The 11,836-nt window shown below is 36.2% G+C and overlaps 1 protein-coding gene across 1 annotated transcript; it reads left to right on the plus strand.

The window, feature by feature from the left end:
• Positions 1-6,407: 6,407 nt before the first annotated feature.
• LOC149140597 (uncharacterized) lies at positions 6,408-6,818 on the plus strand. The gene has a single exon (XM_089451016.1). The coding sequence runs from the start codon at positions 6,408-6,410 to the stop codon at positions 6,816-6,818; it is 411 nt and encodes a 136-aa protein (XP_089307142.1).
• The last annotated feature ends 5,018 nt before the right edge of the window (positions 6,819-11,836 follow it).

The raw sequence follows: 11,836 nt of genomic DNA on the forward strand, positions 1-11,836 counted from the left end.
GCAAGGATTCAAGGGCCCACTGAGCCACACAATCCTAGATTTACCGCAACCCACATTTTGGATCAGGGGTTACTAGGCCAATGGCTTTACCATGATCCATAGTCTGGTTCAGGGACCACTAGGCCATGTGTTTTTCATTTCAGAGATCCACCCCACTCAGCTTCAAATCCATCCGATAATCCAGCTCAACCGAAGTATGAGAACCCATCTCATCAAGGCTACTAGGAAATGGCAAGGCTAGGCTGAAAGCACTGTCACACCTGGAAAAACCCATGCCATGACAGAAAACAATCACATGTAACACCACGCATGCCAAATTTAGCAAGGAAAATACACATGCAAATCAATACCTGCAAAGAATCATGATGTAGTTGATTGGTCTTGCATTTCTCTGCTTAATCTTTGCTTCCTCTTGCCTTCTTTTCCTTTCTTGATCCAATGCCAAAGTTCTCCAAGAAAACTCTAAGTGTCCAAGAGTGAGAGAGAGAGAGAGAGAATAATTAGAGAGCTCCAAAACTGAACTAAAAAGAGGTCACCAACTAATCCTCATAAGCCTTTTTATTAATGAGGCCTCTATTTTCTTCATCTTCCATTATTTTCCTTCATTTTCCTCACATGCAACCTATGACCTTTCACCTCCCTTTTTTCCTAATTTCCATTATTTTCATAAATAAATGTGTCAAAAATGCCATTTTTCTTTTCCAAATCCTTAGCCATTGGCTTTGCCAATTTCCTTAGCCATAATAAACCAAATGAACACCCCCTAGGATGTCTTGCCCAACATTCAACTTGGAATAAGTGTCCCATCGACCATGGTTATTGTTTTTAAGTTTTATTACATGGAATTTTCACCAGGGCTGTTACAAAACCCTCCCCCTTGGGGGACACCATCCTCAGTGTTCAATCACACATATACCTCAGCAAAACCGCTGGAAAGAAGAAAAACTTCTCATGGAGCTTTATAACATAGCTTGATGCAGTATTTATAATGATCACCCTGTTGAATGCCAACCCACATGACAACATAACAACATGATAACAGAATAACATGACAACATGACACCCATACTTCTTATTGGAGATTTATAACATTGCTCATGGCGGTATTTAGAACCATATACATATCTACATATACCAAAACATCATCAAACATGTACCAAAACATGTACCAAAACATATACCAAGACATATACCAAAACACCATACCAAAAATGCTTTGCCTCAACTCGAAAACAAAGAAGGATACATACCCTTCATCCAATCCACCATCTCCCATGTAGCTTCATCGGGCCCAAAGTTCTTCCACTGCACTTTAACCTGCTTGATTGCTCAGTTCTAGAGCATGAGAACCTTTTTCTGCAATATACACTGAGGCTCCAGTTGGAATTCTCCATTTGGTTCCACCTGCAATACAGACCAATCAATCACATGATCAACATATTTAACATACTTCTTAAGCAATGACACATGGAAAACATCATGGACTTTCACTGTTGGAGGCAGTGCAAGTTGATAGGCTACTGGCCCAATCCTCTCAACAACACTGAAGGGTCCAAAAAACCGTGGTGCCAGCTTGGCACATGATTTGATCTGTAAGGAGTTCTTCTTCGGTTTGATGCGCAAGTACACCTGTTCCCCAACCTGGAACTCCTTGAACAACCTGTTCCAATTTGCATAGCTCTTCTTCCTATCCTATGCTGCCTTTATATTCTTCTTTATAACTTGCATTTCCTGTTCCATGTCTACCAACATGTTCGGTCCAATCAACACCCTATTAACTGGACCACTCCAACTGATGGGAGTATTGCAACTCTGCCCATATAATGCATCAAACGAACTCATCTTCAAATATTCCTGATACCCATTGTTGTAAGTGAACTCTACTAGTGGAAGGTACTCTTCCCACTTTCGCTGCTAATGCATCACATACATCCTCAACATGTCCTCCAATATCCTGTTGACCCTCTCTGTCTGTCCATTTGTTTGCAGATGATAAGTGGTACTGAAGGCCAACTCTATGCCCAAAACTGCAAATAACTCCTTGCAAAACTTGGAAGTGAACTTTGCATCCCTGTCCAACACAATATTCTTTGGAACACCATGCAATCTGACCACATCCTTGATGAATATCTGTGCTACATCGCTAGCTGAGAATGTAGACTTCATTGGAATGAAGTGTGAAACCTTTGTCAACCTATCCACAACAACCATGATGGAATCATGTTATCTCACTGTCCTCAACAACCCTGTGATGAATTCCATGGAAATGACTTCACATTTCCACTCTGGAATCACAATCGGTTGTAGTAGTCCACCTAGATGTTTACACTCTGCCTTCACACACTGACAATCAAAACACCTAGCCATAAACTCTGCTGCGTCCTTCTTCACATTCGGCAAATAATAAAATCTTTTCACTGTTGTTAGTGTCTTCTTATAACCTAGGTGACCTGAATATGGTTTCGCATGAAACTCCCACAATATCACCTTCTTGAGCTCACTATTGTCTGGCACATATATCTTATCTCTGAATCTAACCAATCCGTCTGTCGCAAGACAATAGTCCACATCCTATGCACCTTTACCTGTACCTGTACCTGTAAGTGTACTGTCACCTATACTTGTACCTATATTACCACTTGTACCTGTAATTTGTTGCAACTTGTGCACAATCTCCATATACCTAACATCATGTTGACTTGCCTATAAGATCCTATCCTGTAAGTCTACCTGATAGGAGCTCATAGCTGCTAAGTGTAGCAGGAAGGTACAAGTGAATCATATAGCAGTTGTGAGCTCGTATAGGATAGGATCTTGCAGGCAAGACAGTGGGATGACAAGTATATGGAGATTATGCATAAGTTACAACAAAGTACAGGTGTAGGTAGAGGTGATCAGGATGCAGACTATCATCTCACGACAGATAGGTTGGTTTGACTCAGGGACAAGATCTATGTGTCGAATTGTAGTGAGCTCAAGAACCTTATCTTGAGGGAGTTTCACGTGAATCCATACTTGGGTCACCCAGGATATCAGAAGAAGTTGACGACGGTGAAGAAGTTCTACTATTGGTCGAATCTGAAGAAGGAAGGGGTAGATTTCGTGGCTAGATGTTTGGATTGTCAGCAGGTAAAGGCAGAATGTAAGGATCTGGGTGGTCTACTATAACCTATTGTGATTCTGGAATGAAAATGGGAGATTATTTCCATGGATTTCATTACAGGTCTTTCGAGGAAATTGAGACAACATGATTCTATTATGATCATGGTTGACAGGTTGAGCAAGGTAGCTCGCTCCATTCCAGTGAAAACTACATATTCAGTTAGTTGTTGAGCAACTAAGATGACCTCTGAAATCGATCTTAATTATACATTAATGTATCAACCTGGGATTCATTTTTCTATTTCAAGGTTGTTGGCACTGTCTATGCGATAAAATATCAGAGGTTGAAATGTAAGTAACTAATCCTAAATCTTGACCAATCGTTGCAGAAATAGCTTAATCACTCAGCAATCATTGACTTGTAAATTCAAATGCAGAAAGGAAATTAATCTATGGTTCACACTTGGAGAAATAGATTAATCTAAAATCGAATTCAGACAAGAATATTAATCTAGGATTCAAATGCGGAAAGGGAATTAAGCTAAGTTCAATAATCAAATTCACACAACTTTTGCTAGATCACGCATATCAAAGGAAACTGCTTAAACCATGCCAATAACTGAAAGCATTCCAAAACTGGAAATAATTAAATGTGAAAAACCTGTAATCACAGGAAGTAAATTCAGAAAGGGAACAACAATTGAAATATAAGACTTAATCTACCTCAGATTATAAAGAGAACAACAAAGAAAATATCAACAGAGAAAGTAAATAAAATGATACAGTCAAGCAGTGAATCTTCCAGCGACTGGGCCCAAAGTCTCCAGAAGGGACTACCGTAAAAACTCAATGCACGGGTTTAATGTAAAAGCTTCAATTCTTCATTAACTGTCAAAATAGATTACAGAGTTGTTTGCAACCTTTAAGGCTGAATTATGGCTCGCAGTCTTACTGTAGGAAAAACAATGAAAAGTAAAGTCTCCTTTCTTTTCTATTTATTAGCGTTATATATTGCCTAAGGAATGCTTAGTAAATTAGAGCTTATCCTATGGATCAGAAGATCCTTAGGATTTCTCGGCCTAATAATCAGATCTTTAGCAACAATTCTGCATCTCACTGCATCTTCTTAGCTTGGCCCGCGTAGGTGAAATAACCATTTTTTCTTTTCTTGGCACTGTTGTCATATCCGAAGGAACAACATTTGTCCAATTCAATCATCCTGCATACGAATTAGCGAAATTTAAGACTTATAGCAGTGAAAGTATGTAAACAATGTAAACTTTGAAACGAGAACTATAAACTCAAAATAGGAACTCTGGCCAAAAAACCCTGAAAAAACATGAAAAAAAGTGCTAAAAACGAAAAGTGTGTATACTGGAACGATGGTTTTTTTTAGGGTCAATTTTGAACATGTTTTAAAAATGGCAGTGAAAATGAATTTTTCTGTGCAAAAATTGTGCAAAAAACTCCCTGAAAATGAAAAGTGTTGATATTGGAACGATGACTTTTATTTTAGGGTCAATTTTCAACATTTTTAAAAAATGTCAGTAAAACCAAATTTTTATGTGCAAAAATTGTGCAAAAAACACCCTCAAAATGAAAAGTGTTGATGTTGGAATAACACTTTTTTTTCTAGGGTAAAGATTTTATCATGACTCCGAAAAACATTAAAATTTCAAAAAAATAATGAAAACATAAAATTAAAAACTAAAACAATGAAAAAAATAAAAATAAAAAGTTAAAAAAAAATAGCAAAACGTAAATAAAAATAATGTTAAAAGCAAAACATAAAATTAAAAAACTAAATAAAAAATCAAATATACAAAAAAAAAACCTGTAAAAAAAAAAACAAATTAACCTATAAAACATAAGAAGTAAAAAACTAAAAAAAATATAAATAATTAAATAATAAGAAAAGCATATTTTCAAAAAAGTAAACAAAAAAAAAAAAAAAAAAAACAATCAATCATAAAACTGTAAAAAAAAAAAAAACAAATTAACCTATAAAACATAAGAAGTAAAAAACTAAAAAAAAATATAAAGAATTAAATAATAAGAAAAACATATTTTCAAAAAAGTTAAAATTTCTTTTTTATCATGTAAACCATTGAAAAAATTTGGGAAAAAAAAAAAAATTAAAAAAACTATAAAACTAAGAAAGTAAAAATAGAAAATTTTTAAAAGACATATACAAAAAGTAAGAAAAAAAATTAGATTAAAAAAATAGAAAATTAACAAAACAAAAAAAACAAAAAAAATAAAACAAATAAAAAACTACTAAAATTAACATTAAAAACATTGAAAAAAACCTAAAAAAATATTGAAAAAAAAACACCATTTAAAATTTAAAAAAAATACATATTTTCAAATTAAAAAAAAAAAAAACAAAAAACAAACAAACATTATCTATATATATATATATATATATATATATATATATATATTAAAAAAAACATTTAAAATAAAAAATATGTTTAAAATATTTCAAAAATATATATTTTAGAAATATATATATATATATATAAACTTTTAAAATTAAAATTTTATTTAAAAAAAAGGCTCAATTTAACCGTCGTCGGCCGCTCGTGGGGCTGCAACCTTGGGCGGCACCCTCACGGGCGACCGGGCGGTGACTAGGCGATTTCGGGAATCGCCCAGCTTCCGCCCGGCCGCCTGTGAGGGCGTGGCCCTTGGTGGCGCAGCTGGAAGGTGGCTGGGTGATTTCTGGAATCGCTCGGCCGCTCGTGAGGGCGTGACACTGGGAGGCGCAATTGGCAAGTAGCCGCGTCACTTAGGGCCGTGCCCCCACAGGCGACCGGACAACGGCTCGACTGACGTTTTTTTTTTTTAATAAAAATTTATTTAAAAAAAAAACAACTACAATTTTTATAAACAAAAAATATTTATTTTTAAATTTTGTTTAATATTTTAAATATGAAATTTATATTTAAAAAAAATATTAAATGTTTGTTTTAAAAAAAAATTAAAAAAAATGCTCATAGTGTTTTTTTTTAATAAAAATTATTTATTTTAAAACAAAAAATTAAATGTATGTGTGCTTTTAAAAATTATATATATATATATATATAGATATATATATATATATATTCGGGTAGATCATTGATATACCCCTAGGCGGAGGCGGAGTGCAGAGTCCCAATCATTTTAGTTTGCCTGGAGAAGGAAGGATTAAATTAAGTTTTGATGGGGCCTCGAAAGGTAACCCCGGCCAAGCAGGTTTGGGAGGCATTTTTCGAGATAGTAGTGGGTCTACACGATGGATATATGCTGATTTTGGGGGCGACATGACGAATAATGAGGCGGAGTTGTGGGCTGTTTACCAGGGATTACGCATTGCGGTTAGAAATGGATATTCGAATTTGGAAATTGTCGGCGACTCCAGGATTGTGATTGACATGTTGAGAAAATTACGGGATGGTAAGTGTTGGGACCATGTTGCAAGAAGCTGGCGGACCGCAGGCATAATAAAAGACATCGAAGGATTGCTGCGGGGGATTGAATACACGATTATTTACCATGTCTTACGAGACAGAAACAGGGCAGCGGACCTTATGGCGAATTGGGGAAGCGGAGGAGTGGATAGGCGGATCGATAGTAGCTGGAGGTTGGTAAAAGACGACCCGCGGTGGGCAGAGTTAACCGAGATATTAAACCGGGATTTACATGATGCGACTGTGCCAGCGGGGAATACATAACCACTTACGAATTATGGCAAGGAGGGACACACGTACCATCGCTCATGATGGTGGAGAGAGTTTGCAGGTTCGCGCGGATGGCATTAATACTCAGATCGGTTGGAGTCATAAACCCAACGCCCCATTGATCATTCCAAGATGGAAATGGGACTGGGAACCGAGGACGAGAGGACACCCCGTCAGAGTGATGGCGATTGAATCCAATTATGAAAACACAAATGGCTTGCGGAGTAATGACGACTTTGAGTTGCAACGAAGCTATAGGAAACCAAGGTGGCCGATTGGCAATGCATTCAGCCTTGCATGCATGCGAATGAATTGGAGTTGGGGATTAATTGGGACTTGTAGGGCGGGGAAGAGTAGTCAGAGGATTTCGGTGATAGCGGGGGACGAGGAAATGGCGGAGGGTCAAGCCAGGGATGTAGGACGCTGGACGAGGAGTAAGGAGGTCAGTCGAGAGGCGAAGGGCAAGAACCAGGTAGAGGAGACCATCAGGAAGATTATGCTTAACATTTCAGATGACTCAGAGACGGAGTTTGACATACGGGATTACCTTGTGGATGAAGAACCGTGGCGTGGACAAGAACGTAAAGATAGGCGGGGAAAGGGACAGAGGAATGAGGATGAAGACCGGGAAGAAGAACAGGAGTCTGAGGAAGAGGGGGAGCGACAGGTGGGTGGCCGACGAGGGAGGAGACGGGGAATGCGCGGGCAGAAGAAGGAAGGTGTCAGCCAGCGGGGCAGAGGGAGTCTCAACGGGAGAGGAGGCAGAGGGGGCAGGACAGCAAGAGTTGAGTTTGAGGAAGAAATGGGTAGTGAGGCTAGAGGTAGGAAACGAGGTAAGCGAGATATGAAAAAGAAATTGCAGGAGGCAGAAGAGGCTTATCATCAAAATACTCACCCAAACATTCGAAGAATTATTGAACATTTGGAAGAGGAAGCAATGCAGGAACATTCAGGGTCAGAAATGGAGGATTGGGAGGCATATTTGCCTGATCCAGGACATACCAGAGGAAGGATGACATTATACAAACAATCTTTGCATGTCTATTGGGGCATGAAAAGATTATTAGCTAAAGCACTTGAACAGGTAGCCCTGGAAATGGTAGAATTGGCTCAGGGTATACCTGTCATGAAGAAGGAGCTGAAAAATCTTCAAGTCACCTTAATGATGCAAGATAGGAAGATGGATGAGATCCTGAAGTTTCTTCAAGCTAGTGGTATGGGTGTTAAGACGGAGAATGAAGCCAATCTGGAGACACGGACTTAGCAGCAGATGGAGCAGCTGAAAAGAGGTTTTTTGCTTTCAGTTTACTTTAGATATACTAGTTATGCATGACTCAAATCATACTTAGTTTCACTGTAGGAAGGGTAGATGGATATATAGTATGGGAAGAAAGACTGATGGGTCTCTATTTTTGGATAACTGGATATATAGCATGGGTAGAAAGACTGATGGTATTTTATTTTTGGATGGCTGTTAAGAATCTCAGGTGGTCAAGAAACCCGGTTTCCCTTCGGGGCGGGTTGAGACCGGCCCATATGTTTATGTGTATGTTTCCTATTTTACAGTAATAGAAATGCAGAATCTCGCCTTTGCTTACAAAAAAAAAAAATTATATATATATATATATAGATAGATATAGATATTTTAACTTTTTTTTTTAATAAAAGATATATGGTTTTATAAAAAATTTAAATGTTTTTTTTTAATAAAAAATAGATATATATTTTTTAATTTTAAATATTTTTTTGATTATATATATATATATATATAATTAATTGTTTTCTGGTTTTTTAATTTTATTTTTTATTAGAGTATATTTTTGTTTTTTTTTTAAATGTTTTTAATCTTAATTTTAGTATTTTTTTTTTTTTAATTTTGTTGTTGTTGTTGTTGTTAATTTTCTATTTTTTTTTTCTAAATCTAGTCTCTTTAATATTTTTATTTTTATTTTAGTTTTTGTTATTGTTTTTTTTTTTTATTTTCTATTTTTACTTAATTTTTTATAATTTTTTTAAATTTTGTTTTATTTTTTTTCTAAATTCTTTTTCTTTTTCTTGTTTACAAGATATATAAATATATATATATATATATATTATATTTGTTTTTTTATGTAAAAAAAAATTGACATAAAAAATTTTAAAGCGTAAAAAAATGGAACTTTAAAAAAATATCCACACTTAATACATTAACAAATTTAAAGCGTCAAAAATTGTTAAATTTAGAAATTAATTATTTACATTTCATACATTAGAAATTTAAAGTAAAAAATAGGTCTTTTAAAAAAAGGGTAGATGCAAAATCGCCACTTTTTTAAATCAGCATGCAAATCACTAACATTCTAAAACGTAATGTACATAAAAAAATTAAAGTGCCAAAAACTATGCTCTAATAAAAATATGTGTGTTCTGCATCACCCCTTTTCAAAATCGGGTCACTTTTTTGCTATCTCTATGAAACGAGTAACACTATCAGTTCCCGTTTCAAAGTTTTACATTGTTTCTAAACCATTTGACAATTCTTTTTAATCATTTTTCATTATTCTTTCCTCCAAAACACCCTTAAGATAAAAGAAAATTGATTGAAATCATGATATTAACCAAGTAAATAAGGAGGGAAATCATACGTTTTCTTCGACCCAACATACTCCCCAGCTTACCTTTTTGCATTTCCTCATGCAATAAGATCAATAAGATGCAATAGAGTCAAGGAATATGGAGGATAAATTTCTTCCTGATAAATCCAGAAGCCATTTTTATCTCGAAGTACTACAAAAGCTCTGGCTTCACGTCCTTCAAATAGCTCATAGTCACAATAATATCCATTTGAGGGATACCAAATAACAGGACTTATGTAATGACATCCAATTCAAGTGGGACCCTCGCTCATGATTAGGTTGCTATGACATACAAATCTGGCAAAAATTGCTTTAAAATTCCTGTAGCTAAAGGTTTCCTGATTTTTAACCTCGTTGGAGGATGCACTCCACCTCTGTTTTGCAGCCAGGAGGGATTTTTCGTTGTTTTCCTCGAAATACTCAAGGTTCGACCTGATAGTGTCTTTATGGATAGGAGCTAAAGTAGACACAACCCCTTCTTGTTCCATAAACATTTTATGTTGTATAAGGGTTCGAAGGGGGCTTATAGGTTCACCTATAACCTAAAGATCTAATCAATTTTCTCTTTTCTGGAAGACAATATAGGCCTTGCCCCACTTGATCTGATTTTTGGCAAAAGATATGAAAGCTTGAAACTGGAGATCTCCGATGAAAGGGCTGGGATTGCCATTCCTTTCATCCTCCAGGAAGAAATTGTGCAAATATAACTCACATAAAAAATATTTCACATCTTCGTCCTGTGCTTGAAAACATTTAATAAAATCAGGGATGGAGTTAAATTCAAAGGATTGACTAGATCTAATAGCTTTAACCTTTAATAGCAGGTAGCGCTCAAGCAAGAAAAGTACATAATTCTTAGTAGGAGATCTGCAAGCTAGTGCATCTGAATAAATATAACAAATTGTCTTGATTTTCTCCAAAGCTTTTTGAAGCTGAGCTTATGTTTCCTCCACTTTCTTCCATTCTGCTCTGAGATTGGCATATGTCTCATCTTCTGTGACAATCAACTCATTGAATTTTTTCAATAATTCCTGGTACTTTCCCTAGGGCACAACTTTATCTTGATACTGTGTTAGAGTTTGTTGGGATTTTGCTAATTCCGTTTGCAATTTCCAAAAATTGCATCTGTTACCAAAGGTGAATAAAGAGGCGTAACCACAGTTTGAGTAGCCTCACATCAAGTTGATACCGGATTTTTCTGAATGGCTACTTCCATTGTTGTCATAGAAAAATAGAGATCTGTTTGTGTCCCTACAGAGTTAGTACAAATATCCCATGTTTGAATTTCAGCAACTCTGGTACAAGTTTCTTTAGTTTGAGTCCCTACTGGACTAGTACCAATATCTTCGTTCTATGTTCCAACGGAGTTGAGAAAATTCTCACTCTGAGTCCCCGTTGTTTTAAGTTCCACTCTTTTCTTATAAGGTTTCTTAGAATCTTTTAGCCATTTCCTGAGTTGTTTGATTTTTTCCCTTAATTTCTTATTTTCCTGACTTAACAGCTTCAACTTATGATTATCCTTTTTCTTTGTTCTTTCAGTGGGTTTCTCTATTGATAAAGAAGGAACAACAACAACATTTTCAAAAATAGGAGAAGTTTCAAAATTTCCAGGGTCTTGTTCAAGTGGAACTGTGTCACCTAAATTAGCTTACAACTCCTGGTTTTCAGCTGTAGAAAAAATTGGCTCTTCTAATTCCTGTATATCTCTAGTATCTTCTAAAGAAAGCAATATCTCTGTCTGATGAGAACTGTGAGTAAAGGTGGAAGGGGTAGAAGTGTGGGTTTGTTCCCATGGGTTTTCAGAATGACCCATCTCCTCAAAATGAGTCGCCAAGTTCTATAAAACTTGAGCCACTTTTTCCTCAAAGTCCTTAGGAAAATCGGTTTGTTGACTGACAGGGGGTCCATGGGATGGTCCTACCTCTTCTATGAGCTCAGTAATGTTTCTTCGTTGGCTTACTCGGTCAGATCGTCTTTGCTTAACAGGAAAAGATGTCAAGGCAAGAGCTACTCTTGTATGTTTCCTCTTTGGAGCCTGTACTTCTATGGCGTGATTTGCTTCCTCTATCTGGTCATTACCCCATTTAGGTTGGGCAAAGTCCGTTTTTGGCTGGTCATTTTCAGGGATTCCTTTCGGGGATGGCACATTAGGACCTATAAAAATATCCCAAGTTAACTAGAACTGAGTCAATTCCCTAGTGACTATCAATTTAGTGAAGCCATGATGGCTGATTGTTGCATGGGGGTTTGTGGCTTTCCTCACTCTACTATAAACTTAATGTAATAAAAAGTTAAGGAAAAATGGAAAATTGACTACTATCTTTTGTTTTAAAGCTGCTAGAAATTTGAGATGTCGAGGTCTTACCACGTCATGGCATCTGTCGCATGTAATGTATT

The sequence above is a fragment of the Pinus tabuliformis genome, chromosome X, assembly GCF_031772625.1.
Source record: "Pinus tabuliformis cultivar Carrire ecotype Pingquan chromosome X, CPIR1, whole genome shotgun sequence".
In the NCBI taxonomy this organism is placed as follows: Eukaryota; Viridiplantae; Streptophyta; class Pinopsida; order Pinales; family Pinaceae; genus Pinus; species Pinus tabuliformis.